This window comes from Pleurodeles waltl, chromosome 8 (assembly GCF_031143425.1).
Source record: "Pleurodeles waltl isolate 20211129_DDA chromosome 8, aPleWal1.hap1.20221129, whole genome shotgun sequence".
Classification (NCBI taxonomy): Eukaryota; Metazoa; Chordata; class Amphibia; order Caudata; family Salamandridae; genus Pleurodeles; species Pleurodeles waltl.
Window position 1 is genome coordinate 488,558,676 of NC_090447.1, and position 21,745 is coordinate 488,580,420.

A 21,745-nucleotide genomic window follows, 5' to 3' on the forward strand; every position below is an offset into this window, starting at 1 on the left:
CATATTGGGAGGGATGCCATGGTTTGTCTGTTCAAACATGATTGGTTCAACCCAAAGTTTAGACAAGTTGTTGAAGCAGTCTGCCATTGATGTATCCTTTGTAGACAGCTAAGCGCAGGGAGGGGGACAGTGGTTAATTTGAGCCACATTGGAAGAGCGGGAGGTCCATTCAGCAGAAAGCAAATGGATTTTATTGGGATGCCTGTGTGTGGAGGTTTGAGATATGTGTTGGTGATTGTTGCATCTTTCGTCTCTGGATTGAAGCGTACCCTACACGAAGAAATGATAGTCTTACAGTAGCGAAACTACTGCTTAGGGAACTGATACCGCATTTCGGGTTTCCAATCTCTTTAAAATCAGATACGGGAAGTCACTTGAACAATGAAGTGATTAAATTACTGTGTGCAGCATTGAACATTGAGCAGAAGTTGCATTGTAGTTAACACCCTGAAGCATCAGGACTAGTGGAACAGATGAATGGTACCTTGAAGTCAAGGGTTGCAAAGATGTGTTTGGCTACAAATTTGAAATGGCCTGACACATAGCCTTTAGTGTTGATGTCAATGTGAAAAACACCTGACAGGAAGACAGGATTGCCGCCACAAGAGATCCTCATGGGCAGAGTAATGAGGTTACCAGCGGTGCCAGAAAATGCACTTGTCAACATTACAGATGATATGGTGTTGGATTACTGCAGAGGTCTGGCTGATGTGGTCTGCCCTTTTTCTCAGTAGGTGGAGGCCACCACACTGCCACCGATCCATGACACAGGTTACAACCTGATAGCTGGGGACTGGGTTGTCATCCGAAAGCACGTGAGAAAAACATGTTTGGAGCCTCGTTGAAAAGACCATACCAAGTGGTCTTGACAACTACCACAGCTGTGAAGTGTGCTGGAATTCCAAACTCTATTCATGTAAGCCACACAAATAAAGTGCCATGTCCAATGGATCATGAAGAAGTGTTGTTGAGAGTACCAACAACAGTGAGACAAGTCTCAGGGCCGGAAGGAGAACAAAGGGGAACTGAGACCAGATCTGAGCTTGTTGAGGACGGTTCAGTCACTCCTGTGAGAGACGAGGGAGAAGACCTCCAGGAGGGAGACGGAGAGCCTATCTCAACTGAAGCAACAAGAGAGCCTAGTCAGAGGAAGGCTTTCCCAGAAGCAGACGATCTTGAGAGACAAACAGAGCAATTGCCAGACCCAGAATGAGAAGGAATTGAGTGGATCAAAGTCAAAGTGATCTGACTCCTCCTGAACCGGTTGCAGGTCCATCAATAGAAAACACCACTGAACAAGGAAAAGGTTAAAGTTCAATTCTTAAGAGAATACTGACAGAGGGTCCACTGAAAGGAGATAAGTGTCCGGAATCACAAGTGGAGAAAGGGAAAGACGTGGCTGTTGAACCAACAATCGAGGAAGAAATAGATACCACAAGGAAAGAAGATCTAAGTGAAAGTGAACTGAATGGTGATCGAAAATTGATAAGAAAGAGAACAGCAAGTCGAAGATACGCAGATCCTGAATGGGCATATGCAACTACTAGCGAATGCCAGCAAGAGTTTCTGTCTTTTTGCTTTGATAGAGAAGTTCTGGTTCAGTATTTTGGCACGTGCAGGAGATTAATGAACTGAACTGTTGAAACATTCCAAGAGAAATTTTTGAGAAAGAGACTGTCGAAAGTAACCGGAAAAGACATTGATAACCTGATCTGACTTTAGAAACCTGATTTTGACAAAGCTGCTAACCGATTTTAACAAGGGATCCTGGAAGTGAAACTGAACTGCTGAAAGAAGAGTTGTCTATTTTTGATTTTTGATGCAAGTTTTCTTGATTTCTTCTGCTTTCTGATTCTTTACAGATCATGAGTAACATTCGTCAACAAGGTAGAGATGCTATGCACTGTAAATATATGAGCATTGGTTTGGCAATTAAGTGTGGGATATTGTTTGTGGTATTGATTGTGGGTATGTCTGTTTTTGAAAAAAGGGAAGGCAACTTTACTTCTGGTTTTGAGACAACTACTGCACTAACGGCATTAGAGAAGTTTAGGTTAGATGAGAAATATTTGCATGAGGATACAAATGTGCAGGGACAACTTTCTTCTAATGTTTTCTATTTCCTATTGAGTGAGTATGTTGAGACAATAGATGCGAAGAGTTGTTTTGTGTGTACGCAGATTCCTTTATCAGTCGAGGAAGGAGTCACTTATCATAGTTTAACAAGATTTTGTAACCAGGAGTACATCCAGTATTTCTATTCTAATTATGATGTTGTGTTTTTGTTTATTCCTATAATTAGATATTGGAGTAGAGTAGCTAAAGATAATGACATAGAAATAGAGGCTTCTTTGAACCTACATTGACGTTTGGCACAGCTTATGCGCATAGAAATAATCTGAAATGCTTGCTTACACCTTTAGAGAAAAGTTTCTTAGATCACACAGATGACAGGAGAAAGGCGTTAAAAGAGAAATTACAAAAGGGTTTAGAGAAAAGGATTTACAAAAATGATTATGCTTATAGTGCAATTAAAATGCAAGGGAAATTAGTTTTAGATGCACCACACATAGGAAAACCTTGTGTATATAGGCCTAAATCGCGCACTGACACTTTATTTGTGGGAATGAGTGAATGTAGGCATGTGTTTTTGTTTCAGAGTAAATGGACATTTATTTTGAATGGACAGGCCCCTGCAATTCCAGGGATTTACTACATCTGTGGACTTAATGCTTATTACCGTCTTCCAAGAGGATGGTATGGGACATGTTATTTGGGGATAGTTTTCCCAAAGATTTATCAAATGGAGGATCTGCAAAGGTTTCCGATAGTGACTGAATTACATCATGCGAGACAGAGGAGGGAGTCCTCTTCTGCTATTGTGGGAGATATATTTGGAGCGGTGATTCCTTCAGTGGGAGTCATTCTGAATTCGATAAATATTGAAAAGTTGTCTACTATTGTGGATAACATGCTGACAAATTTTTCAGGGGCCATACTCCTGATAGATACTGAATTGGCTGCTGATACAGCTATGACTCTTCAAAATCATCTTGCTTTAGATGTTCTTTTAGCAAAGGATGGTGGAGTCTGTAGAATGATTAATTCTAGGTATTGTTGTTCATATAGTCCAGATAATAGTAAAGAGATAAGAGACTTACTTACTAATCTGACTAATACAAGTGCTGATTTGAAAGAATTGAAAGAACCAGGGGTTAGGGAAAAGGTTGGCAAAGGGTTTGCTTCAGTGGGGAATTGGCTCAGCAACATTTGGAACGGGATACTATTGAAAATACTACAAGGGATATTAATTGTTGTGGTTTGTCTATTGGGGATATAGGAATTGTGCAAATTATGCAAAATAATTAAAATGAAAAGGTCAAAGAATAATCAAAGAAGGGAAGAAAAGGGAAAAATATTACAGGGAAAGTTCAAGGGGAAAATGAAATGATGAAGAAATTGATTAGTAAAAGTTTTAGTTGATGCAAATATTTGTGGGTAATATTAGTCATATTTAGTCATCAGAGGAGGGATTGCTAGCGCAGGTGTTTTAATAAAAAAAATATATTAATGAAGGTTTATGCATTTTCAATAATAAGTTTATGTAGACAGTAAAATAACGTAGAAAAATAATGTACACATTTGAAAATGTGATCACGAAAAATGACCACCAATGTTAACGAAGTGTACTAATCAATTATTAAATAGTATGAAATATTGAATATATGCTAGATTAATGCAGTAATATGTCATATGGAGAGTTATGAAGTAAGTTTAGCTTTATTAATTGTAGGCCTTAACTTAGCGAATGTCTTGGCCTATTTTGCCAGGCGTCATGTAAAAGCTGTATTTCTTAGTGTTTAATAAAAATGCTGACCAAGTGAATTAAACTATGAAATGTCTATTGTATTGTTTAAATGTGCTCATAACGGAAGCCTTTTGTGTGAACTGACTGCTAAAAGATTATGGGCCAGATGTAGCAAAGGTTTGCGAGTCGCAAATGGCCCGAATCGCTATTTGCGACTCTGCAAAATCGGAAATGGTATGCAAAAATCCCATTTCCGACTCGCAAAAAGCGATGCGAGCCGTTACCGACTCGTAAAATGTGCGACCCCATTTTGCGACCCGCAAATAGGAAGTCGCAATTTGCGAGTCGCAAACCATATGCAATAGCAACTCGCAAATTGCGAGTAGTCGCAAAAAGCCCAGTTTGCAGGTCCCATTTACCACTAACTCAGAGCAGGTGGTAATCATTACCAAAGTATAAAAGGGAGACCCAGAAGGCATCTGGGTTACTCAAGATGGCGGAGATATACCTGATAGCAGTGAGGAGGAGAGTCCACGCAGCCCAGCAGAGGAGGAGGAGTAGCCAGAGACAGGAGAAGATTTACAGAACAAGGCAGACTCTTTTTCAGCAAACTGAGGAAGAGATCTATGACAAATACAGACTTAGCAGCGCAGCTATACTAGAATTAATTGAATTACTCAAACCACAGCTAGAACGCCAGAATCTGCGCGGCTGCGCCATCCCTACGCATGTGCAAGTGCTATGCTCACTGCACCTCTTGGCCTCGGGGAGCTATCAGGGGATCATTGCTGTGGCAGGTGGGGTATCTCAAAGTGCACTATCAAGGTTCCTCAGGGCATTCCTAGATGCCATACTCACACACATGTCTCACTACATATACCTACCCAGGAATGAGGCAGAAATTAACAGCACCAAGTTGGACTTTTACCGGATTGCCAACTTTCCCCATGTCTTAGGGTGTGTAGATGGGACACATATTCAAATATGCCCTCCTGCAAACCTGGAATATCTGTTCCGCAACAGAAAGTGTACCCACTCACTCAATATTCAGGTTGTTTGTGACGCCCATTATGTCATCACTGACATTGTCGCGAAATTTCCAGGCAGTACTCATGACTCATACATTTTTAGGCACAGTGGGATACACCAACGCCTGGAACGTGGGGAGTTTGGAGACGGATACCTCCTAGGCAGAGCTGCATACACCTTGTGGACATACACACAGATCAATGTGCACACCAACCAGGACTTTCTAACAGTGTACTGTTTGTGCCCAACAGGTGACAGTGCATATGCACTATGGCCATGAATAATGACTCCGTACTTAACACCCAGCAATGAATGTGAGAGACGATACAACAGTGCACATAAGAGGACCAGGAACCTGATTGAGCGCACCTTCAGATTGCTGAAAGCACGGTTCAGATGCCTCCACCGAAGTGGAGGTGCCCTCCAGTATACCCCCATTACGGCATTCAAAATTGTTGTCGCATGCGCAATCCTGCACAATATTGCCACCCGACGTGGGCTACCTCTCACCCCTGCAGACCCAGATTTTGAGGATGAAGAGCAAGAGCAACCACATCGCCATCATGGGGATCGGAGCATCGCAAATCAAGGTAGACTGAGACGGCAACACATCGCAACCCAATACTTTGGAAGGTATGTGTCAACTTCAACCATACTCACCTATTGACCAAAAACTCCATTTGTTAAGTGGAACAAAAAAACTATTTAATATGTGCAGAAAGAGAACTATTTACAATGACAAACTGTTCAGGGAGTTCAGAAAGCCAACCAGGCATGGGGCACATTGCCGTCATGTGTCCCAACATCAGGGACAGTGTTTAGTTTATGATCTACGGCGGCCTCTGCCAGCCTGGCTGGTCCCAGGTTGTTCAGCAGAGCTCTGCCTCGTACTCCCACTCCGGAGCACCCTGGTGTCACCAGCAGAGACACTGCTCACAGTGGAGCCCTCTTCGCTGTCCTGTGGGGTGTCCCCTGTACCCCTGGACACATGTCGTGCCTCCATGAGATCGATCACATGGGTGATCCGGCCCAGGCCTCTTGCCACATCACCTGCAAAGTGGCCCATTTCCACCTGGAGGCCAACTGTTCTTCTTGACAGCCCAGTGGTGTTGACTGCCAGTCTGCTAATTGAGGAGGCCATCCTGTCCAGCCTCTGGAGCAGCTGGCGGTCCCTGCGCCACCCACTCTTGCTCTGTGACAACAGTCCAGCCACCAGTTCCCGCATGGACAGGGCTAGGTCCCCAGTGTTGTTGTCTATGACGTCCAATTGTGCATGGAGCTGCTGCATGCTGTTCTCATTGCTCCTTACAAAGCGGTGCAGAACCCCACTATTCCTCCCTAACATTTGGTTCTGCAGGCACTGACCACGTAGCAGTTGTGCCTCTGTCATGGTGGTGGATGGACGCCCGGACTCTGCCTGCAGCCCTGCTCTCCTCAACCTGCGTCGCCTGCGCAGCGGTGGATGCCCTGTGAGATGTACCGTGGCACTCCTGGCTGTTGCTGCTGCCGGAACCACTGTTGCAGCAGGTGTTGTCATCAAGGGGATGGTGTTGGTGGTGCAGGTGGGAGTGGTGGCAGCTCCTGTGCTTTCCTCATGGGGCTGGCTGACTGTTGGCACCTGGCTGCTGTGGCTGCTGGTGGGGTCTTGTGGGAGACCTGTGGGACATGGGGAACAGACTGTCAGTGTCTACTATCTGTTGCACACTTCCTAATAAACATTTGCCTATTGACTGCCTACTTGACTACATTGCCCATAATGCATCATGCTGGTATATGCTACCCTGAAATGGAGCTATCTTGGTTGTGCATGCCCCTGTGTACATGGTGGGTGGGGGTATGGCATTGATGGGGGTACAGGCATATCACATGGTACTCACCGGTTGATGTTCTGGGCTCAGAGGTGTCCAGATCTCCGAATCTTGTTACAGCCTCCTGCTCCAGGGTCTCCTCCACCCTTTCCACCAAGGGTGTGGGTGGTGGTATGGATGATGGTCCCCCTCCTGTGCCTCTCATCTCCCGGAGCCTTTCTGCCACCCTCTCCTTGGTCCGGGAGCGGAGGTCATACCACCTCTTCTTTATCTCATCCACACTCCTGTGGCTGACCCCCAGGGAGTTCACCTTTTCCTGAATATCCAGCCAAATTTCTTTTTTAGTTGAGTCTGGCACATTGAGGGCTGCCTTCCCAAAAAGATCATCATGGTGCTGACAGCATTCCTCTGTCAGCACCTCCAGCTCCTTCTCAGAAAATTTCAATTTCCTCTTTCTGGGAGTGTCTGTCATTGTTGCTGTAGCTCTGTTTGCAGTTCTGCTGTTAAAAAGGGTGTGGTCCTCCCTCCTCCCAGGTGTATTAGTAAACTTCCTGGCTGTGATGTCATCATCATGTGCCAGGAAGTGTTTCCAGAGTGTTCTGGAGTGGTTTCTGGAGTGTTCTGCAGCACCTGCAATCAATTTTCATGAGAATCGCAATTTGCGACACCCACTCGCAAATTGCGTGTCCGTTTTTTGCGCGGTCGCAAAAAGCGACCTCGCAGACAGCGGACTCGCTATCTGCGTTCCGACTCCGGGTGCGAGTCGCAATTTGTCCCCGGTAATTGTACCTGCATTCCTATTAGCGACACGCAATTTGCGAGTCGCTAATTGTTTTGTACCTACATCTGGCCCTATGTTCTTGCTAATGCAACATTTTATGTGTAATATGTGTGATACCGACTTTCCCAGGAGAAGAACAATGAAGATACTGACTAGAGCAGAAGCTGCAACAATATTGTTACATGACAAGCCTGATGACGAGGACATCGCAAGACGAACCAATCAACAATATGAGAATGGAGAAATATAAGAATTCATAGATTTGGGATAGTAGTTTTATTGAACAGAGGGTGAACATACGATTAACTGACCAGTAGGGAATTAGGGGATAGTTTAGGTAGCTTTAATATAACGCCGCCGCAGAGAGAGAAGAGCGTCAATCACTCTGAGAGAAGCTGCCCATATTTTCCTGACCGAAAGGTTATTGCTTTCTTATGCCTCTTTACTAGAGACATGCTTAACTTTAATGCTTAATGACTTTGTCCTTTTAAAATACTGATGCTAAAGCATGATGCTTTGCTGATCGATTGATGTCCTGAAGACGAAGACTGATTCTGCTTTGCTGATCCACCCTGAGGATAGGTATATTCCAAATTGTGTTTACCATGCATATTTGCTTTTTCTTTCTAGTTACCAACTGCGCTATTTTGATAGAACTATAGTTGGATGTTTTTCCAAACTTGTGTTACTAAATTGTTTTGCATGAAGCCCAACACGCTGATGCTAATCTGAGGTTAGTTAAGGACTCTCACTAATGAATCATGATAACAGGGACTAATGCTTGATGAATGTCTCTGCTAAACTTCATGTACTTCATTTCATTGACGCAGTTGACTTTGCTATTGATTTGCACCGTAACTCTAGAATGTGTTGTAGCTCAAGCTTTGATTAGATTATGTTTCTTTCGCTGCTTTGGACAACCACTGTTGTTGTTGTTTGTGTTTAATCTGATTGTGAGATTAGTCTACATGACCTTAGCATTGTTAATCTAGGGAAATAAACATTCTAAACTTTTACTAGAGATGTGGTTATTTATGACTAAGAGGTCATGGTGTGTGACAATTACTGACTCTATTGATTGTTGATTTTGTTAGTTACTAATGATTGTTGATTATCGTGTATTGATTATTGATTATGTACTGGAGCTATGGTAAAAACGTCTAAACTGTTAGTCAAAAGGTTCATCGACCGATTCGCGTCCCTTTGTAAGTTTATTTATTAAGGTCAGACGCAATAACACCCCCATTCAAATGAGGTAACACCCTCTAATGATAGTGCTGGCGCTACATGTGTGTGAGCATTATCAGTATTACTGAAGGGGCTGCTCAAGCGTCTGCGGCCCCTTCTGTAATATCTACGTGTCTCGGAGGGCTCAAAAAGCAGGCGCACATGCCTGTTGAGTGCCAAGGGGAAGTTTCTGTAGTACAGCCCCAGGAGAGTGTGAGTTAATAACACTTTCTTTGTAAAGCAATAGCACATAGGGTTTAGTTCTGCCAGATTTGCTTCAATCTTAACTGTTTAATTGAGTTAGATACATTATTTTACATGCTCACCTATACCGTTGTTTCGTTTTGTTACTTCATTTAATTTGGGAATCAAAATACTAAGCATAATTTACTGCACACACTACCCCTTTCTGATGGATACAACTACCTGTGGATTCCTCACCTAATGAATACTCCCATTGCGCCAGCATTCGACGAAAATCTTCTTCCTAGCTTCTGCACGTCGACGAGGACGTCACATTTGCCCACGCGACGCTGTCTGACGCCATACAGGCAATAAGAGGTCCTCGCCGACGTCAGTTCCCTTTTTTCCGTGCCATTCGAAACGGTTATCTTCGAGGGAGCTACTGTTGCTGTTCGCAGTTAGTGTGTTTTTTGGCTGTGTTTTTTTCTCTGAGGTTACTATGTCTCAGAGGAAGTCAGGTTTTAAGCCCTGTCGTGAGTGTGGGGGCAAAATGTCGGTAACTGACCCAGATTCTGACTGTTTGTGGTGTCTAAGTTCCGATCATGATGTGGCCAGGTGTGATTCATGTCAGCATATGAATCCGAAAGCCCTGAAGGAGCGTGAGGCCAAACTTTTTATGGCGAAGTCGAAGAAAAAGGAGAAGAGGCAACATCGAAAATCCTCCTCACCGAAGTCTCATCGGCGTCATCGAGACTCCCGGCGCCGTCCAGAATCACGGCGCCGGTCGAGTAAAGAAAGGTCTCGGTCGAGGTCGCCGTCATCTCGGCGTCGGAAGACTTGGGAGGTCAGTCCCACAGTCACTCCCCATCCGTCGACGCCGTTGCCTTCTCCAGCCTCGCCGACTTCGCCCGGATCTTCGGGCCAACCGCCTTCAGTATTTGAGGTTCCACAGCCTCAAATGTTCTCTCCGACGCTGCAGACGTCGAGGCCGGCGTCGGTGTCGCCTTCGATCCAGGCACCCCAGTATCCGGCTTTTCTGGCCCCTGGAGCCGATTATATCGCATTTTTTAATGCAATGTTTTCCATCTTTCAGCATATGGCTCCAGGTGGCGCCCCGGCTGGGCCTTCGGGTCCTTTGGCGTTTAACTTGGGAGCTCCGGCTCTGCTGCGACCAGCACCCTTCATGCCCTTTCTCCCCCTGGGGAACGTGGGCTCAGCGCCGGTGTCGGCTCCGGTGGCTCCAGAGACTTCGGCTCTGGGAGTTTCGACTCCAGCGGCTTCGGTGTTTCGGCCAGTGACGCCGTCTAGGGCTTCTGCGACTCCGAAGCAGTCTTCCCTCCATCCGACTCCTGGTTCAGCGCCGAAGCTACCTGTGGCGCCTGTTGACCCGGCGTCAGACGGATCCGGTGATCGGCGTCGGACGGATCCGGTGATCGGCGTCGGACGGATCCGGTGATCGGCGTCGGACAGATCCGGTGATCGGCGTCGGACAGATCCGGTGATCGGCGTCGGACAGATCCGGTGATCTGCTGACGCCATATCAACGCCGAGGATTGAGGAGAGGCTGCACTCGAGGAGACGTGCTCTCCGTCTCCTGGAAGAACAAGAGTATCAGCAGAACCTGGAGGAAGGTGAAATTGAAGACTCTGGTGAGGGACTTCATGGGCTGGACACCGCTAGTGGCCTTGATACTTCCCCTGAGTGGGACTTGTCATCTCCGGGGGAGTATACTGAAGAGGCGGCCACTTTTCATGCGGTTATAAAGAAGGCAGCTAACTTTCTGGATCTGCCTTTGCCGGTGACTGAGGCGAAGCAGAATCTGCTGACAGAGGTGTTGCATCCGGCCTCCACGTCAGCAGAACCTCTTTTGCCGTTCAACGAGGCGCTGTTAGAACCTGTGTTGGAGGTCTGGAAGAAGCCGGTGTCTTCTTCAGCCGTCAATAGATCTGTGGCCAGGAGGTATCGGGCTCCACCGGCTGACCCTGGCTTTCTTACAAGACACCCAACGCCTGAAAGCTTGGTGGTCCAGGCTTCCTGCTCGGCAAGGTGTGCGCCTGGGTCTTTTCCATCCGTGCCATCGGACAGAGACTCCAAGAAGATGGACATGCAATCCAAAAAGGTGTTCTCGTCATGTAGCATGGCATTAAAGTCCACCAATGCTACGTGTATTTTAGGGAGGTACATTTATGCTCTGATGGACGAAATAACATCTACGCATACAGAGGTTCCTCAAGGGCTGCTGAATCTCGTGTCGGACGCTCAAGCTGCTGCAACCCAGGTTATCCAATCTGGGTTGGATACAACTGACTCTGTGGCTAGGGCGATGGGCACGGCTGTAGTTACGAGAAGAGAGGCTTGGCTTCGTAACTCAGGGTTTTCATCAGATGTGCAGTCGACCCTGCTGGACCTCCCTTTTGATGGAGACAAGCTCTTTGGTGCCAAGGCAGATTCGGCCTTGGAGAGGTTTTAGGAGAGCAGGGCTACGGTCAAGTCGTTAGGATTACAAGCCACTTCTTCTGTCTCCTCCAGATTTTTTAGGAGGTTTCGAGGATTTGGTCGTGGCTCATCCTCCTCTTCCTTTCGGGGGAAATTCCAGCAGCCTACCTCTTCTCTCACCTATAGATCTTTTAGAGGGTGGGGTAGAGTCCGTACCAGGGGAGCCTCTCAACAGCACTCTGCCTCTTCCTCTTCCTCTGGAGGGGTGCAGCAGGGGAAGCAGCCTTAGGCTTCCACCAATTCCCACTCACTCCTCTCCTGTAGGGGGAAGGTTACTATATTTTCTTCACAAGTGGGAGGTCATCACATCAGACGCCTGGGTTACCAGCATTGTGAGAAAAGGCTACACCCTTCCCTTTCGGGAGTTTCCGCCCCCCTTCCCGCCCCACCCATCTTATTGTTCAGAAGAACACCTCCTGTTGTTAGAACAGGAGGTTCAAGTCCTCCTTTTAAAGGGCGCGGTGGAGTTGGTTCCAGAGCAGGAAAAGGGTCAAGGTTGTTATTCAAGGTACTTCCTGATTCCCAAGAAGGATGGTCGGTTGAGACCAATCCTGGACCTGAGGATTTTGAATTGGTTCCTCAAACAGGAAAAGTTCAAGATGCTGACCCTAGCTCAGGTGCTTTTGGCGTTGAACAAGGGAGATTGGATGGTGTCTGTCGACTTGCAGGATGCTTATTTTCATATCCCGATACTCAAGTCGCACAGGAAGTATCTCCGGTTTGTGGTAGGGTCGCAGCACTATCAGTTTGCGGTCCTCCCGTTTGGTCTTACTTCAGCACCTCGAGTCTTCACGAAGGTGATGTCGGTGGTTGCGGCAGAGCTCAGAAGGAAGGGGATAGCAGTATTCCCTTACTTGGACGACTGGTTGATCAAAGCCAAGTCCCCGAGCTTGTGTTGCATCATCTGCAGTCGACAACCCAGTTGTTGTGTGAACTGGGCTTTTCGGTGAACGTGCCCAAATCTCACCTAGAGCCCTCTCAGCGCCTCCTGTTCATAGGGGCAGTACTGGATACAACATTGAATCGAGCCTTTCCTCCGCCTCAGCGGATGCAAGACATTCAGGCGTTGGTTCCAATGTTTCAAAGTGGAGCGGTCATTCCAGTCCTCAAGGTCCTACGTCTGCTCGGTCTGTTTGCCTCCTGCATACTGTTGGTCACGCATGCTCGCTGGCACATGAGGGCTCTTCAGTGGTGCCTCTGAAGGCAGTGGTCTCAACACAAAGGGGATCTCGAAGGTTCTGTCAAGGTCTCCAGAGATGCTGCCATGGATTTGAAGTGGTGGATTGCGGACGACAATCTTTCCCAGGGAAGGCCGTTCACGCAGCCTCCACCAGTGACCACGGTCATAACGGATGCTTCCACTCTAGGGTGGGGAGCTCATCTGGGGGACCTGGAGATCAAAGGGCTTTGGTCTCCAGAGGAACAGATGTTTCATATCAATCTGTTAGAGTTACGGGCTGTACGTCTGGCTCTCAAGGCCTTCCTCCCATCCCTTCACGGTCCGTCGGTTCAGGTCCTGACGGACAACACTACCGCGATGTGGTATATAAACAGGGAGGAGTGGGGTCGTACCTTCTCTGCAGAGAAGCTCTTCGACTATGGTCCTGGGCAAAGTACCATCAGATTTGCTTGGTAGCAAATCATCTGGCCGGAGTCTTGAATGTACGTGCGGACAATCTCAGTCGCCATTTCTCCGCCGATCACGAGTGGCGGGTCCATCCAGATCAAGTCTGTCTAATCGTCCAGATGTGGGGGTTTCCTCTGATAGATCTGTTTGCCACCCGGGAGAACTCGCACTGCCCGTTATTCTGCAGCCTCCAGTATCCGGTACAAGGAGCGTTGGGGAATGCGTTTCAGATGACCTGGTGTGACCAGTTGCTTTACGCGTTTCCCCCCATAACCTTGATTCCACAAGTATTGAGGAAAATACGCCAACACCGGGCCCAAGTAATCTTAATTGCTCCGGATTGGCCAAGGAGGGTGTGGTATTCCGACCTTCTCCAACTCTCACTGCGCCCTCCGCTCCGTCTCCCTCTCAGGGCAGACCTCCTCTCGCAGTCGCAGGGGCAGGTTTTACACCCCAACCTCCAGAGTCTGCACCTTCATGCCTGGAGATTGAACGGGGCAACCTGATTTCCTTTTCTCTCCCGCCTGAGGTAGTGGATGTTATCTTAGCGGCCAGGCGACACTCCACTAAATCTATCTACGCTAACAGGTGGTCTAAATTTGTGGTATGGTGTGGAGAGAGACAGATTGATCCCCTACGTGCTCATTTGTCAGACGTTTTATCTTTTGCTTTGTCTTTAGCACAGAGGGGTTGTGCAGTGGCTACTGTTAAGGGTTACTTGTCTGCTTTGTCAGCCTTCATTTGTCTTCCAGACCAGCCTTCGTTATTTAAATCTCCTATAGTACTTAGATTCTTGAAGGGCCTTATGAATAAATTCCCTCCAACTCCTTTCGTTATGCCTCAATGGGATTTGTCCTTGGTCCTAACTTTCCTTATGGGGTCCCCTTTTGAGCCTATGCATTCTTGCCCCTTAAGATTGTTAGTTCTTAAAACAGTTTTCCTGGTTGCTATAACTTCTGCAAGGAGAGTGAGTGAGTTGCAGGCTTTATCGGTAAAACCCCCTTATACAACTTTTTATGGGGACAAGGTGGTGTTGAGGACCAAGGCTGCTTTCCTTCCGAAGGTTGTTTCACCCTTTCATTTGGCCCAGACAATTACTCTGTCCACGTTCTATTCTCCGCCTCATCCTTCAAAGGAAGAAGAGAGACTACACCGTTTGGACCCAAAGAGGGCGCTAAGCTTTTACATAGACAGGACAAAGGATTTCAGGCTGGAGGATCAGCTTTTCATCGGATACGTGGGAAAGAGGAGAGGAAAGGCAGTCCACAAGAGAACACTCTCCAGGTGGGTTGTTCTTTGCATTAAAATGTGTTACTCTTTAGCAAAGAAGGATCCTCCTGATGGTATTAGAGATCATTCCACCAGAGCTAAGTCGGCCACTTCGGCCTTGGCCAGAGGTGTTCCTGTGGTCGACATCTGCAAGGCCGCAACTTGGTCGTCCCTTCATACTTTTGCGAAACATTACTGTTTGGACTCTGAGGTCAGAAGGGACGGCCATTTTGCACGGTCAGTGCTGCAGGATTTCTTGGTTTGACCATTCAGGCACCCACCACCGAGCGCGGTACTGCTTTGGGACTCTATTCATTAGGTGAGGAATCCACAGGTAGTTGTATCGATCAGAAGAACGAGTTACTTACCTTCGGTAACGACTTTTCTGGTGGATACATTAGCTACCTGTGGATTCCTCACGGTAACACCCGCCTCCCTGTTGCCTGTCTGGTCTAACCAAGTAATTCTTGAGTGTGCTCCTCTTGGTTTTGAGGACTTGTATATATTCTGTATATATGTTCATATGTATATATATTGCTCATATATTTATTTCTTTGTTTAAAAAAAAAAAAAAGAAGAATTACGTTCTTAGAATGATATATTTATTTGGAATATCACTAAATATTGCTATTTGTTCTTTTATCTCAATGGCCTATTATTCTCAGGCACGTAAAAAATGTTGATACTGACGTCGGCACGTCGGCGAGGACCTCTTATTGCCTGTATGACGTCAGACGGCGTCGTGGGGGCAAATGTGACGTCCTCGTCAACGTGCAGAAGCTAGGAAGAAGATTTCCGTCGAATGCTGGCGCAATGGGAGTATTCATTAGGTGAGGAATCCACAGGTAGCTAATATATCCACCAGAAAAGTCATTACCGAAGGTAAGTAACTCGTTCTTCACTGTCAAATGAATGCTTTGGTGTTAAATGTATTATTAATTTTGTCAACTATTTTAGGAGTGTATGTCACCCACTCCTTAACAGTTTTCCGTAGGTCGAGCATAGCAGCGCATGCGCTGCTTTTCCAACTTGTTGGTATGTATCTGGGCTTATACCCACGCCCACCACATGTCCATCACTATCACTCGTTTGTGGGCTTGCCTTTCAAAAATCCTTTGTTTCCATTGGTAAAATGCTTCACGTTTGTCCCTCCTTGTGGCGGTTTTGTTACTGCCTTGGCTATCGCCCCTGATACATGGATAATTGCACGTTTGCCGATAACTTTGACTGCGAGCAAACTTCTTTTTCCTTTTGTCTCTCTCTTTGCGCAAACGGCTGCGTTTTGAATCAGCGTGCTTATGTCGACTGTTTTTTTTCAGTCTGTGCGGCAAGAAAGTTCCAGTTAGAAATTTACAGCAGTAATAGCTCTAACTAGAACAAAAGCTTTTCATTATTGTTTTCTTCCTGTAATACGAACCAGCAGACATCTTAATTAAATGCTGCTGCCGGCCCCACATACCACTGCTCACAGTCGCTCTTCAGCTTCCACCATTTACTTGTTTGGTCGACTTGTATGGCTGGATGACACCTTGTGTAGCTAGCTGGACCAAACTTTGCTTTAATCTGTTACTTGAAAACGTACATTTCACTTTGTAGGCAAAAAAATTGCAACTCTTTTTTTTTTTCCTCAATGCAGATCAGTGTGTAAAATGTAATTCCTTTAGCTCTTGTATAGTCGCCACTATTTGTTTTGTAAAGCTTTGTGTTCAAGTATGAGTCACCGTTGATTTGTCACCATTCACAATGGTGTTATTCATATGAAATAGAGATGTCTGTCTTGCTTTAACAAGATGTAATTTTGTAGCCAATTTTGAGTCTCTGTGTAGTTATCATCCCAGCTTGTGCTTATTTTAATTCTGCTATTTTAATTATTGAGCTTCAAAACAAGACTATGATGTAAATAACCATTATTTTGTGCCCTCTTCTATGGAACAGGGGCGTCTCTGGTTGCAGCTAGTGTTACTAGTGATGAGATAGGGAGACAAATGTATGCGATTTACGTGGTAGATATGCTGAGGTATAAGGGTTTATGGGCCAGATGTAGCAAAACTAGATTTTGCAACTTGGAAATTGCGACTCACAATTTCCGAGCCGCAAACCCATATGCAGAATGGTGTCTCAGACACCTTCTGCGAGTCGCTATGGGGTCGCAAAGACCCACCTCATTAATATTAATGAGGAGGGTCACATTTTGCGACCCCATAGCGAGTCCCTGCACACACAGGGATGGTGGCCTGCTGAAGACAGCAGACCTCCATGTCTGTGACTGCTTTTTCAATAAAGCAGTTTTTTATTTTATTTTGCAGCCCGTTTTCCTTAAAGGAAAATGAGTTGTAAAATTAAAAAAAATAACGAAACCATTTGGTTTGGTTTTTTTGCTCTGAAAAACCCTTTTTGGCAACATTCAAAAAGGGGAAGGAGTCCCCTGGAGACCCCTTCCCTTTGTGACACTGGTGGTAACTCCGAATTGCTTTGCGACCGCATTCGCGGTCACAAAGCAATTTAGCATAGCGATGCGAGTCTCAAATAGGAAGGGAACATCCCTTCCTATTTGCGAGTCGCATTCACAATTTGCGAGTCGGTACCGACTCGCAAATTGTGAATGAGCATCGCAAACGGCATTTTGCATGGCGCAAACTGCGATTTTCGCAGTTTGCCCCATGCAAAATGCTTGCTACATCTGGCCCTAAATGTGGTCATGTTTCATTCTTATTGGGCACCATGTCTGTTCATGTTCAGCAGTAAGTATGTTAATATACTATGTTCCTACATTAACAATTAGTCTGAAAACTTAATCTGAGGGGTATTATTAAAAAACACAAAATAATAATGTAAAAATATAAATAATGGCAATGTTTTCTATTTTTGCTGCAGATAGAGGAAGAAGGTTAATGGAAGTGCTTTAGTTATATGCAGGGCCACTGGAATTATGTGATAAAGAGAACCACATTATGCAACACGGTTGACCAATTTATGTGGCAAGAAAAGTCCGGTTATGTATTTACAAATACCAATAGCTCTATCTCAAGCAAACGCGAGACCTATTGCATTGCAAATGTTTGTTTTTATTTTGAACAGTTAAACTCTGAGGTCAGGCTTATAACTTTAAACAATGTCATTACTTGAATTCCAAGACTATTAACTTCGCTTTTTCTGTGCCGTTTAGCATCTTCCTGGCCTTGGGTGTGGCTAATGGTTTTCACCATGTGCTCTTTGATCAGCTGTGATCTGTCTGTTCGTCACAACTTAAAGCCTATTTTCCTGGTGTGATTGAATCAAAATAAAAACTTGAACGTGCCTTCTTTTAGACAATCCAATTAGGTTGCAGGACTGATGAGCATGTCAGCAACTGCTTGAAGAAACAGGGGGGGAGGTTTGAGGCAAAAAATACTCTTGCAGAAATTCTATCTTTGCACTTTTTTCAGGAAAAAAGAAGACTTCGAGAGCGCAGGTGAAACTCTACGATGACGGGAAAGGGAAAATAACAGTGAATGGAGTTGATTGTTTGCATTACTTTCCAGTACTGCAAGACAGGTGCGCATTTTATCTAATTTTGTAAAGATAGTTCACTTTTCACATGGGACTGAATACCTAGGAATAGGAACACTGAAATGCCTCGCCCAGTATTGAAGATGTCTCCATTAACATGTTGTCACTTAAGACTAAATCCAAGCTCACGTCCTTTTTCAAATTGCATCAATGGCAACGCAATCCTAAAAGATATTTGCAAACTCATTGAAATCTCTTCACCCTGGACTTTGGTGTGGCATCTACGTTAACAAAGGGTGCGAGTGACCTCACCAAAAGTGTTCTTTCCCCCAATATTCGCCATCACTGTTCATCATACTTCGTTCTTCTTATAAGTACTCCATCCTCCTGATTTTCACAAAAGATTACCACCTTTGAAATTCTGTTTTACTCATGTATTGGATAGTTTCTTCTTACCTTGCTGTAACGTCTGTTAGAAGTCCTCTTCTGCATTTTCAGCCATCCAGCACTCACCTCCTTCTTTCACAAGCACTTGAACAGTTTCTCAAACAAGTATCTAAGTAACTCAGTATTCAGTAGTAGTTTACGGTCTAATTTGAAAAAATTACTGTCTGGACCATTTTCATATTTTTAACTTATGTTTGTGAATTGGCTTATCTCTTGCTTGCTACCACTTCATCTTCTTTCCAATGGCTATCATTTCAGTTTGGTTACCACCTTATTTTGTTTATTTTTATATTTCAAGGCAAAATAAGAATGAATGAGTCACTCATGTTGCCAGTCCATCAATATAGCAGTAAATTCTGAGATATCATGACCCTCCTTAATGTTGATAAAGCATTCCAGGTACTCCACTCCAATTGGCATCAAATAGCAAGCAGATAGCTCGGCTTGTATGCTCCCTTTACAGACATTCAAACCAATTTCTGACCATTACAGGTCAAACCAAGCAGAGCACATTTCCTTTCATGCAGTTAGTGTAAGGCCAATTGTAATGTCCAGAAACAAAGCTGCCATAGGAGGTGTGATGTCCTGGAAACTGTGCCCTAATATGATAACCTCTTATGGGAGTTTCAGTGAATAACTGCTAATTTCTTATGTTTGATTCCAAAACCCTTCATACTTCAGCACTCAGCAACCAAGTACACGCCTTTCACCTACCAAACCCTGGTTAAACTTGTGGCAAGTAGCATTTGTCCTTGATGTGCCTTTATCTGTTATATAAGATTAATAATAGCGTTCACAAAGTGATCTGTAATATTGCACTCACCTTTACAAACATTTATACACATGGAGCTACCTCTAAAGTTATTTAGACTGGATATATTCACTGGGTTCCAACACATAGCATCCAAAATAGGTTGGTGCTGAAAGAGTGTCCATTTTTCCCCATTTATGCAGCTTGACTAAAAAATGTGAAGAACCCATCTCTCCCATCTAATACTACCCTGCCAAATGACCAAATCACTTTTCTATGAGTCCCTCAGATAATCGAATTTGCCAATACCATATTGCCGCCAACTGTCGCTGAGCGAAAATGTTAAAATTATCTGAAGAAACTTCTAGCGGTAGATTCCTTACCTTTGAATTTTCCTCCAGCATCAGATTGGATCTGGATTTTCTTTTTTTTTTTTTTTTTACCAATACCCCTGCGCACTGGTAGATGGCATTGTTTGGCTCCACGTGGCATCAGCAGCACCAGAAGTGACATACGCAGTGCCTCTAGATGCACCACCCCAGTACGCTGATGTCAGTTCTTCTCTTTGCGCACTAGTCAGCGCCGATCCGGAGAGATCTTTCCCCAGTCACTTTTTGACTTACCTTTTTTATTTTTTTATTTTTTTTTTTTTTTTTTTACTTTAGTCGAAGTTCTTTTTGAGAAATCTTCTCCTGATGTGGCAGGGATGTCATCTGGGAAGGCTGTCTTCAAGCCCTGCGGCACCTATCACTGACAGATGTCGGTGACAAGCTCACTGGTGCCTCAAGCCCAACCAAAATGTGAAGACCTGCGTCGACTGTCGCAACATGCATCCGAAGGCTTAGACGAAGTGGTCCTTCATGCTCCTGGTGCCTCGACCTGTGATGCTGCAACAGTTTTGATTCCAGTCAAGAAGAAGGTGCTGGGATCAGTTGCGGAGTCCAAGATTTTTGTCACACTCTAAGTCATTGTGCCATTTGGGTAAGTCCCAGTACAAGAAGAAGAAGAAGAAGTCAAAGAGGTCTTCAACTTCATCCCTTCCATCGGCCGACTGGATAAGGGAGCATTCCAATTCAAGGCCTGACTCTGCATTTGAGACATCTCCCCAAGTTTCTGAGAGCCGGAGCGACCCTCACTCTACTCTGTGAGTTTTATGAGGCAATGCACCTCCTATTTGGGTGGCCTGTTTCCTCCGGCGTGCCTTTGGACCCTGCAAGTTTAGGAGCGGTCCCCTCTGGTTCTCTCTCAGCAGCTCTGGCCCTGATGCCAGTTGGGCCCCTTGGATCCACCAATGGATCCGGATCAGCGCAAGTTGTTCCACCATGACCTTCCATGGTGCTGGTCCTGATGCAGACACTCCAGATGCTGCGCCATCCTTATTCTCATCCCCAACTCCGACATGGAGCCAGAGGGGCATCGGGCGACACCAGTGCTGACTGGAGCCATGCATTCCACGTCAGATCCTGAGCGCTATTCCTATGGGCTGGGACTCAAAAAGGATTGGGAGGGGCCGCTGGGCCCTGAAGAATACCAGCCCCTAGATTCCAATATGGACTAATGTGAGGACGTTGTGTACGACAGACAATTTCTCCACATACTGGCATGGTATCTACTCCTTCCATGGCTATAGAAGAGGGAGCCCCACCCACAGTGGTGTTGAGAATGGTGGCTGATATCCTTGACCTTCGGTTGCCCTCAGTGGAAGTCAACATTAATGGCTTAGCAGAGGTGCTTCAGCCTGGAGTGTCCCCCCTCCGAACCTGTTCTCCTATTCAGTGAAGACCTCACAAACGTCCTGCCAGGATCTTGGTCCAAACCCTGCACCGGGGTTTCTGTGAAATGGACGATTGCCCATTGCCACCTCCCCGCTCCAGGGAACCCCAGTTTCCTCATCCAATCCCTGAGAGATTGGTGGTCCAAGCCTCAACCACCTGGGTAAGTCCTGGTGCATTCCCTACTACTCCACCGAACAGGGACTCCGAGAGGCTGGACACCTTGGGAAAGAAATTTTTTTCTTCTACCAGCTTGACACTACGGTTTGTGAAAACAGCATGCCACTTGGACCACTATTCCCACACACTGTGGGATACGGTTGCGCAAGTGCCAACATCCTGGGGAGGACCAGGTCGTAATCTCTCAAGCTGTTGCTGATGGGAGAAATTAAGCCAACTTCATGATCCAATGTGGACTGCACACCATCAACTCGCTGGGCAGATCAGTTTCATTGTCGGTTGCCTTATGGTGCCATACCTGGCTGAGGACAATTGGTTTATCAGAAGATGTTCAAGCAGAGCTTATGGACATGTACTTTGATGTCTCCAGTCTCTTCGTAGACAAGGCGAATAGTAGAGCTGTGGCCAGATTCTTGGGCCTATCATGGCCCCTCACCAACTCCAGTTCGCCTTTTACTCCTTTCATGGCCGCAGAAGGGGCTTCCAGCCTCATCTTTACCGCCACCATGATGCGCAAGCTTCTCAGCCTTTGGGCGTCAGACGATATGGTACCCAGAAACCTCGGGCAGCCAGAGGTCATGTCAGTCACCCCCCACTGGCAGCCCCAGCCTAAAAACTGCTTTGGTTTGCCCACTTACCAACATGGACACCCAGTGGGAGACAGGATACGCCATCACCTGTCCCACTGGTGGACTATACCATCCACCCGGTGGATTCTGCAAATTGTCCAAAGGGGCTACTCCTTCCCGTTCATGTCTCCCCATGCCACCCACTTGCGGCAGACTGAAGGAGGACCCTCTCTTTCTTCTCCGCCAGCAGATTATGAGTTTCTTGGCTAAGGAAGCCATACAGAGGGTACAAATGCCAGAAAGCACGTA

The 21,745-nt window shown here is 45.9% G+C and overlaps 1 protein-coding gene across 1 annotated transcript in view; it reads left to right on the forward strand.

Annotated features, from left to right (window-relative positions):
• MRPS9 (mitochondrial ribosomal protein S9) overlaps positions 1–21,745 on the forward strand; it is a 385,254-nt gene that overhangs the window by 319,622 nt on the left and 43,887 nt on the right. The window contains exon 9 of the mRNA XM_069204443.1: positions 17,654–17,762. Within this exon, the coding sequence (XP_069060544.1) occupies positions 17,654–17,762 (109 nt within the window). The remainder of the gene's footprint in view (positions 1–17,653; positions 17,763–21,745) is intronic.